Source organism: Mus caroli, chromosome 10 (genome assembly GCF_900094665.2).
Source record: "Mus caroli chromosome 10, CAROLI_EIJ_v1.1, whole genome shotgun sequence".
Taxonomy (NCBI): Eukaryota; Metazoa; Chordata; class Mammalia; order Rodentia; family Muridae; genus Mus; species Mus caroli.
In genome coordinates, this window is record NC_034579.1 from 4,363,739 (window position 1) to 4,372,671 (window position 8,933).

Here is an 8,933-nt window from a genome sequence, read left to right on the forward strand (position 1 = left end):
CGCCTGCCTCTGCCTCCCGAGTGCTGGGATTAAAGGCGTGCGCCACCACGCCCGGCTGATACAGGTCTTTATATGGGTCACCAAGGGCGGAAGAGAGTCTTCAAACAGCCTCCACAGCCAGAAGACAGCAGGCACCAGATAACAGCTGCCGGGCCGAAGGAGGGAAATCGCGCCTCCGAGGTGGGCGACGGCGCCCGCGGCTGACGCCAGAAGCCGTCGCACACATCGTGACGTAAGACGTAGGCGCGCACTGGCTGCGCATGCGCCTGTCATTGCCGGGGTGTTTGTTCCTGCGGAGAAGCCGGCGCCATGGCGGTTCTCTTGGAGACAACTCTGGGCGACGTGGTCATCGACTTGTACACCGAAGAGCGTCCCCGTGGTGAGACTGGAGGCCTTCGCGACCTGGCGGGGCCGTGAGCCCGCTGCCCACGTTCCCTTTTCTTCGCTGTTTCTGGCTCGAGCTCAGTTTCATAGCGGGCCTTGGCTGTGTGTGTGTGTGTGTGTTTTGTGTAGAACTTTGGCTTGTGTGTCTGGGTGAGGTGTAGCTTTCGTGGCTATGCTTTCTTTACTCGTGAAAGGTAAAGGAAGGGTTAAATACGGTTTGACTTGACATCATTTGTCATGATGAAAGCAGGTAGGATGGGTCTGGTTTTCGGGAAGGTGGCCGTCGCGTATTTCCTGGCTACCTATTCTACCTGGTGTCTGCCTGTGTGGCTGGTCGGCAAGGCGTCAGGGATCAACTAGAGTTTAGGCGTCTGAATGTCCATTGAGGGAGGACGAAGCGGGCTCCAGTTTTAACTTCGAGTCCTAACAGAAGGATATGCATATTGCTATGAAAACAGAGAGGTGGGAAGAAGCCATATAAGAAACCTAGCCTTTTCGGAGATGAGTGTTAGATAAGGTGTGCTTAGCAGTTTCTTTGGAGTTTTTCTGATAATAGGAAGAAATCTGGCATGTCTGGAACGAATTTGTATGTGAAATGAAATAGCTGCCACTGACTTCCAGTCAGGCCAAATACTGGTAGGCCAGGTCCTTAGTAAGTCCTCTTTGCCATGTTGTTGGTTTGAACACTTCAGGAGCAGGATTATAGCATAGCACACTTGCCTTGGAGAGACACTAGGCAGCTGTGTGGAGAATGTATCCTTTGGGAGAATCGGGAAACTGGGAGAGATTAGCTACAATCATTGTCCTTCTCCCATGGAATGCAGAGATTACCACAGAATGAAAGGATGTGTGCTTCGGTACTGCACACAGGGAGTGCCTCCTGCCTGCACACCTTCTCCCACGCTCAACTGTTCCTCCCCTCCCTCACAAACCCTACACTTTCTGTTGCAGCCTTCTATATTCTTATTGTTGCCAATGCCCACACTCCTCTCCACTCCCTATCCTTCTGAGAACTTTACTTCCTGACTATATATATGTATACATGTATACATAGTATATATGTATATACTATATATATGTGGATATATGTGTGTGTGTAATATATATATATATATATATATATATATGGATATGTGGATATGTGGATATATGTGTATGTGTGTGTGTAATATATATATATATATATATGTATGTATATATATGAAGAGCTCAACTAAAGCATGAGCTCTTGTGTGTAGCACTCAGGTCAGCTACAGTTAGTCTGTTTCTTCTGTCTTGTCTGCAGTGGTTTTATAAATCCCAGCAGCACTCATGTTATTAGAACATGTGCTTACTGTCCTGGAACTCTGCGCATGGTTGTCTCCTCCCAGTGATGTGCTTCAAGGAGAGCAGAAACTGTGCCTTAATATCTCCATTATCCTAAGAATCTGGTACGAGCTGGGCAGTGCTAACACAGGCCTTTAATCCCAACACTCAGGAGGCAGAAGTACGTAGGTGGGCCTCTGAGCTTAAAGGGTGAGTTCCAGGACAGCCAGGGCTACAAAGAGAGACTATGTATTGAAGAAGAAGAAAAAGAAAAAGCCTCCCTGGTTGTCCTGGAATTCACTCTCTAGGCCAGGCAAATTCACAGAGGTCTGCATAGAAAAACCCTGTCTCAGGAAACCAAATGTGTGTGTAATAGATATGTATATATAACTACTTAAGTAATATAGATGGTATTATTAGAAATGCCTAGTGTCATTATTTTATGTTTAGTTGTGAGGACCTTTGTTGTATTTTTGTTTTTTGTTTTTTTTTCTCTCTCTATTTTTGAGGCTGCCTTATTGTATATCTCACACTAGTTTTTTGTTTTTTTTTTAATTAGGTATTTTCTTCATTTACATTTCAAATGCTATCCCAAAAGTCCACCATACTCTCCCCCACAACTCCCCTAACCATCCACTCCCACTTCTTGGCCCTGGTGTTCCCCTGTACTGAGGCATATAAAGTTTGCAAAACCAAGGGGCCTCTCTTTCCAATGATGGCTGACTGGGCCATCTTCTGCTACATATGCAGCTAGAGACACGAGCTCTGGGGTTACTGGTTAGTTCATATTGTTGTTCCTCACACTAGTTTTAAATTCATGGTTCTGATTCTTCTCATCATACCTGGTTATGACCCTAGTTCCATAAATAAAAATTTACCAAGGGCAAGGAGCCTCATGTATTTAACTTTCTGTGTGGGTTCTTAGTGCTTTAAGAACTTGTTGACATGTATCTATGAGTCCTTCACGGGCATGAGCTATAATTTAGTGATGTTTCTGATGGCAGTGCCAAACATCTAGAAGGCTGTACTAATTACTCTTCTATCGGTGTGACAAAACACTGTGACCAGAAAGGGACTCATGGAAGCAGTTATTTTGGATTATGGTTCCAGAGGGACAGTTCATAATGGTGGGGCAGGCACAGCAGTTTTTGGCTGGATTAGGCAGCTGTGAGATCACATCTTTAGCACAGCACACCAATCAGGGAGAGTGAACCAGAAGTAGGGTGAACCTGTCCCTAGTGATGAATTTCCTTTGGCAAGGCTCCCATCCTAAAATGTCCAGCTCACAGAACCTTTGTTTTTCTTTTAATAAAAATGCAAAGTTAGATTAAATTGTACTAATTACGTTGTCACTAATTTGTCTAAAACTGATTTTTTGCTTTCCTGTAATTTAGTTTTTACTTTCTTTTCAGCTTGCTTGAATTTTTTGAAGCTGTGCAAAATAAAATATTACAACTATTGCCTCATACACAATGTACAGGTGAGTTGGTAGGTCTCAGTCAGGCTCTTAGTTATTGGAAACATGTAGCAAACCATGAATTAACAAAGAATTTTGTATATTCTAGAGGGATTTTATCATACAAACAGGAGATCCCACAGGGACTGGCCGAGGAGGAGAGTCTATATTTGGGTAAGCTCCTATGTGTGTATTTTTGTTAGCATTTCTATGCTATAATGAAACATTATGATCAAAAAAAAACCTGGAAAGGAGAGGGTGTATTCCTTTTGGGTAACACTTACTAAAGGAAGTCAGGACATGAACTTAAGGCAGGAACCGAAGCAGAAGCCATGAAGTAACACTTCTCTCTGACTTGCTCCTCACAGCTTGCTCAGTGTACTTTCTTATACAACAGGGAACTACTTGCCAGGGTGGCACTGACCCTGTGTGGGCTGAACCCTCTTCTATCAATCAGTAATCAAGAAAATGTTCTATATACTTGGTACAGGCAATCTGAGGGAGCCGTTTTCTTAATTGAGGGTCCTCTTCCTAGACAACTAACTCTAACTTCTGTCAAGTTGATAAAAGAGCAACCAGGCAGGACTGTGTGTGTGTGTACATGTATGTATGTATTTAGAGACAAGATCTCATGTAACCCAGATCTCATGTAACTGATCTTTAACTCAGTGCCAACCAAGCTGAGAATGGGCTTAAACTGATCCTCTTGCCTCCATTTTCCTCGTGTTGAGAATAGAGGCATGCCCTATTACAGTGTATACTAAACATACATTGTACCAATTGAGCTATATATCCCTATCTTCTATTTTTATCTATTTTATTGATGGCTTCTAAAATGGAGTGTTATTCTGTAGCCCAGATTAATCTGGGATTCACCATGTAGCTTAGGTTTGCCTCTGACTCAGATTTTGTTCTGTTCTGTTTTGTTTTGTTTTTTTGAGAGAGGATGTCTCTATTTCTGGCTGGCCTGGAATTCATTCTATAGACCAGGCTGGTTTTGAACTCAGAGATCTGCCTTCCTTTGCTTCTCAAGTGCTCGGAATAAAGATGTGTACCACCATTGCCTAGCCAGACTCAAGATTCTTATGCCTTAGCCTCCTAAGTGTTAGATTATAGATGGGCATCATCACACCCATCTCAGTCATTATTGATTTGGTTTCATGAGCCAGAATCTCACTCTAGTTCAGCCTGTCCTGGAACTCACTGTATTGCCCAGACTGGTTTCAAACTTGTTAAAATCTTCCGGGCAGTGGTGGTTCAATCATCACATTAAAATATGACTCAAACTCCACAGTGGTACCCTAAGTTCCCAGAATACCCATAAGGAAAAAGAAGGAGCGTTTGAATCAGCAGGGTATTTATAAAGACACAGTCACACTGTAGCAGTACCACTGTGGTTCTTTCTTTTTTTGGGGGGGGGGGGACGGTGGTGGTGGGTTTCGAGACAGGGTTTCTCTGTGTAGCCCTGGCTGTCCTGGAACTCACTCTGTAGACCAGGCTGGCCTCGAACTCAGAAATCCGCCTGCCTCTGCCTCCCAAGTGCTGGGATTAAAGGCGTGCGCCACCACCACACCTGGCTCACTGTGTTTCATTTTGAGAGTATTGAGGTTTTATAACTTTTTTGTATACTTTCAGACAACTGTATGGTGATCAAGCAAGCTTTTTTGAGGCAGAAAAAGTACCAAGGATAAAGCACAAGAAGAAAGGCACTGTGTCCATGGTGAACAATGGCAGTGACCAGCATGGATCTCAGGTTAGGATGTGGATGGATGAGCTATGCTTAGGCATGCAGGACTGGATGGAGCCTGAGAAGTTACCTTTTCAAGCTATTCAGTAATGAGAAAATATATTAAGGACAAATGTCAAGTGTATTAAGGGAAATGTCAAGTTATTTCTTTCCCACATTAAAAGTGCAGGGGTTGGGGTGGGGCAGACGTCTTAGTGGTTAAAAACACTAACTCTTCTTCCAGAGGTTCTAGCTTAATTCCCCACACCCACATGATGGCTCACAGTGCTTTGGGACTCCAGTTCCAGGACACCTGATGGCCTCTCTCTTCTGGCTTCCGTGTGTATACAGGAGCTGTGGCACCACACCTGTCTTGTTGAAGTATTTTAAACTGTCACGGGAACATCTTTGTACCTGTTGATATAAACATAATCTCTGTTTTTTATTTAGTTTTAAAAATAAGTATACAAGAATTGATACAGTAGATCTAGAGTCTTGGTTTTGTGGTTTTTATAGTTCAAAGTGATTTCAGAGTTATATATGTTTTCAAATATTTATTATGTGCCTTTTGGTCTAGTTTCTTATTACTACAGGAGAAAATTTAGATTACCTGGATGGTGTTCATACAGTGTTTGGTGAGGTGACAGAAGGCATGGACATAGTAAAGAGAATCAATGAGACCTTTGTGGACAAGGACTTTGTACCATATCAAGATATCAGGTGTGGTCGGCTTTACTTTCTTAATATACGAGAACGTTTTAGCACTTGGTACTGAACATGTACTGGCATGAGTGAGATTTCTACACATAGAGTAAGATCTCAGTTTCTTTGATTTTTCTGTAATGAATTACTCTGACATAAGTAACTCTCAGAGGAAAGGGCTTACTTGAGCTCACAGCTCCAGGCTGCAGTAGGGTAGTTAAATGACACCTGAGACCACAGGTTACATTGCATCCACAGCCTGGAGCAGAGTGAGGAGCGCTTGGGCACCGCTCCCTCCTCATTCAGTCCAGGGCCCAGCCAGGGAGACGGCGCTTCCCGTGATCGGGGAGGCTCTTCCCATCAGCCCTGTTCAGCAGGTCCTTCCCAGGCATTCCGCACATGGCTTTAATCTAGACTCCCTTTCCAGGACTTTCCAGATCCTACCACAGTGACCGTTGAAATTAACCATCACAACTAGTTAATAATTCAAAATGTGAGTTAAGATGAGAGCATCCATCCTTGTGAAAGGAGCTTTCATATTTTTCTTTTGTACTAATTGTTATGTTGATTAGAATTACTCTTGCTTCAGTTTATTTTTTTAAAGGCAGATTATTTTTTACAAAATAGGGTACAAGTAACAAGGTTTAGGCATTTACTTTTTCTTTCTCTTTAGTTTTTCGTGTGTATGCTTTGAGCCTGGGTCTCACTCTGTAGTCCAGCTTTCTTGGAACTTACTCTCTAGCTCAGGCTAACCTCAGTCTTGGAATTCTCTTCTTTCAACCTCCGGAGTGCTGAGGTGCCAGCTGTCATGCCAGGCTTACTTTACCTCATAAAGTCATGCAGAGCACCAAGGTCAGGGAGTACTGTGCTGCTCACTATAAAAGTATACGCTAGGTCAGTAATTCCCAAGCCCTGTGGAGTCTTTGGGTAGTAGAAATATTTATATGCTAAAGTCTATAAAAAAAACTATAGATTCTGAAATAAACGTAACATTTGACTTGGATTTGTTTTGCAAGGATAAATCATACAGTGATTTTAGATGATCCATTTGATGACCCTCCTGATTTATTAATTCCTGATCGATCACCCGAACCTACAAAGGAACAATTAGATGTAAGTAGCACCTTGGTGGCATTGTTCGTTTCTTTTCTTTTGAGACAGATTCTATGTAGCTCTGGCTAGCTTAGAATTTTGCTGTGGAGACCAGGCTGGCCTCAAATTCATAGAGATCTGTCTGCCTCTTCTCATACTAGGATTAAAGGAGTTCACCACTACCACCACCACCACTACCCCCCCCCCCCCAGCTAGTAGCACCTTCTTATACAGGTGTATTAAGACATTTCTTTCTATTGTTTATCTTGTTTGATCTGTTACACAAGAGCAAGTTTAGAATTACTTTCTCACACACAGAGATGGTTATTTTTGTAGCTGTCTCATTATTTCCTTAATTTCTCTCTTTAGTTTCTATTTTACCAGGAGTCTCAGTTCTGAAACGTTATATAAACCAGTGCTTTGGAAGTTTCTTTAGCACCTAATCCTAGGAGAATAACCTCAGGGTCTAAATGAATGACTGTCTTGTAAGACACTTTTTCAGTGGGGATATTCTAGAGCCAGGCTAGACCTAGCCATTTCTTTTTTATTTCTTTCTTTCTTTTTTTTTTTTTTTTTTTTTTTTGGTTTTTGGAGACAGGGTTTCTCTGTGTAGCTCTGACTGTCCTGGAACTCACTTTGTAGACCAGGCTGGCCTCAAACTCAGAAATCTGCTTGCCTCTGCCTCCCAAGTGCTGGGATTAAAGGCATGCACCACCACGCCCGGCTCAACCTAGCCATTTTTGTGGAAGACAGAGAACATTTTGTCAAGCATTTAAAGTATAAATTTAGTAGGCTTTCTCAAAGCTGTTTACTAGGCTTTCTCAAAGCTGAATTTATGGTTGAGTTTAGTATTTAATTCTAAAATTATATATCCTTTCTACTGAACACTTATTTGGATAATAGTATCTATATAAATATTTCTTTTGATTTTATAATCACTCCAAAGCTGAGTCTGGCAAATAGAATTAATTTAAATGAATGCCCAGGTGTTTATAAATTTCTGTTCTGTTATGTTTGATAGGCTAAGAGTAAAACATGATTTCTTCCATGATTCTCAGAGTTCTATCTTCTATATTACAGAGTGGTCGAATAGGAGCAGATGAAGAAATTGATGACTTCAAAGGAAGATCGGCTGAAGAAGTAGAAGAAATTAAGGCAGAAAAAGAGGCTAAAACTCAAGCTATTCTCTTGGAGATGGTAAGATAATTGTTATGTAACTTACATAACACATTTTGGGGAGTTTATCTGCTTTTGTGAAAATAAACTAGTAAAAATTTAGGTTATTTTTCTGGGTTACTTTTTGGGGGTGGGGGCGGGTGTTTGATATAGGGTTTCTCTTTATAGTCCTGTCTGTCCTGGAACTCACTCTATAGACCAAGGTGGCTTCAAACTCAGAGATCCACCTGCTTTTGCCCCCTGAGCTGAGTGCTGGGATTAAAGGTGTGTGGTACCACTGCCTGGCTTGGATTATGTTTGTCAGATACAATGATATGGAAATAAACAGATTGGTTTTTTCACGAATTACTGAGTGCTGTTTTAAAAAGGAGAAGAGTTAGGGTGAAGAGGTGAGTAAAAGCACTTGCTGACGAGCCTGGTGACCTGTGTTGGATCACCAGAACCCACATGGTGAAAGGACAGAGCCCACTCCTGCCACTGTCCTCACCTCTTGTTTTTTTGTTTTTTTTTTTTTTTTCAGTACAATTTCATTAGTAATTTATTACATAAAATTGTATTATAGTATTCAAAGGACTGTCTTAGAAAATTAAAAAGCTGCCAGGCGTGGTGGCGCATGCCTTTAATTCCAGCACTCGGGAGGCAGAGGCAGGCAGATTTCTGAGTTCGAGGCCAGCCTGGTCTACAGAGTGAGCTTCAGGTCAGCCAGGGCTATACAGAGAAACCCTGTCTGGAAGAACCCAAAAAAAAAACAAAAATTAAAAAACACACGTAATTAGATTTTAATAAGAACTTAGAAATTACAGTATGGCCCTTAAAATCAAAGACTAGTTAAAATTGAATGTAGTTCTATTAAGAACAAGAAATTAACTCTGCGTGCATAGCATCACTTAAAGTTCCATGAAAATATAAAATATTTCGATGAATGTGACTATATCTGGGACAAACATCATTGGCTTCAAAACTTGACACTAAAGGAATTTCCAATCTACACACGCTCAGAGGCTTCGCCCAGTAATCGCTATTACAATCACCCAGTAAGCTCTATTACATTTCCATCCAGAGATCTTGAATCCTCAAGTGTTCACACTGTGA

General features: G+C 41.8%; 1 protein-coding gene across 1 annotated transcript in view; it reads left to right on the plus strand.

The window, feature by feature from the left end:
• Positions 1 to 258: 258 nt before the first annotated feature.
• Positions 259 to 8,933, plus strand: part of Ppil4 (peptidylprolyl isomerase like 4) — a 32,587-nt gene continuing 23,912 nt past the window's right edge. The window contains exons 1-7 of the mRNA XM_021174863.1: positions 259 to 379; positions 3,102 to 3,169; positions 3,255 to 3,319; positions 4,781 to 4,898; positions 5,449 to 5,591; positions 6,590 to 6,686; positions 7,746 to 7,862. Of these exons, the coding sequence (XP_021030522.1) occupies positions 310 to 379; positions 3,102 to 3,169; positions 3,255 to 3,319; positions 4,781 to 4,898; positions 5,449 to 5,591; positions 6,590 to 6,686; positions 7,746 to 7,862 (678 nt within the window). The 5' untranslated portion in view covers positions 259 to 309. The remainder of the gene's footprint in view (positions 380 to 3,101; positions 3,170 to 3,254; positions 3,320 to 4,780; positions 4,899 to 5,448; positions 5,592 to 6,589; positions 6,687 to 7,745; positions 7,863 to 8,933) is intronic.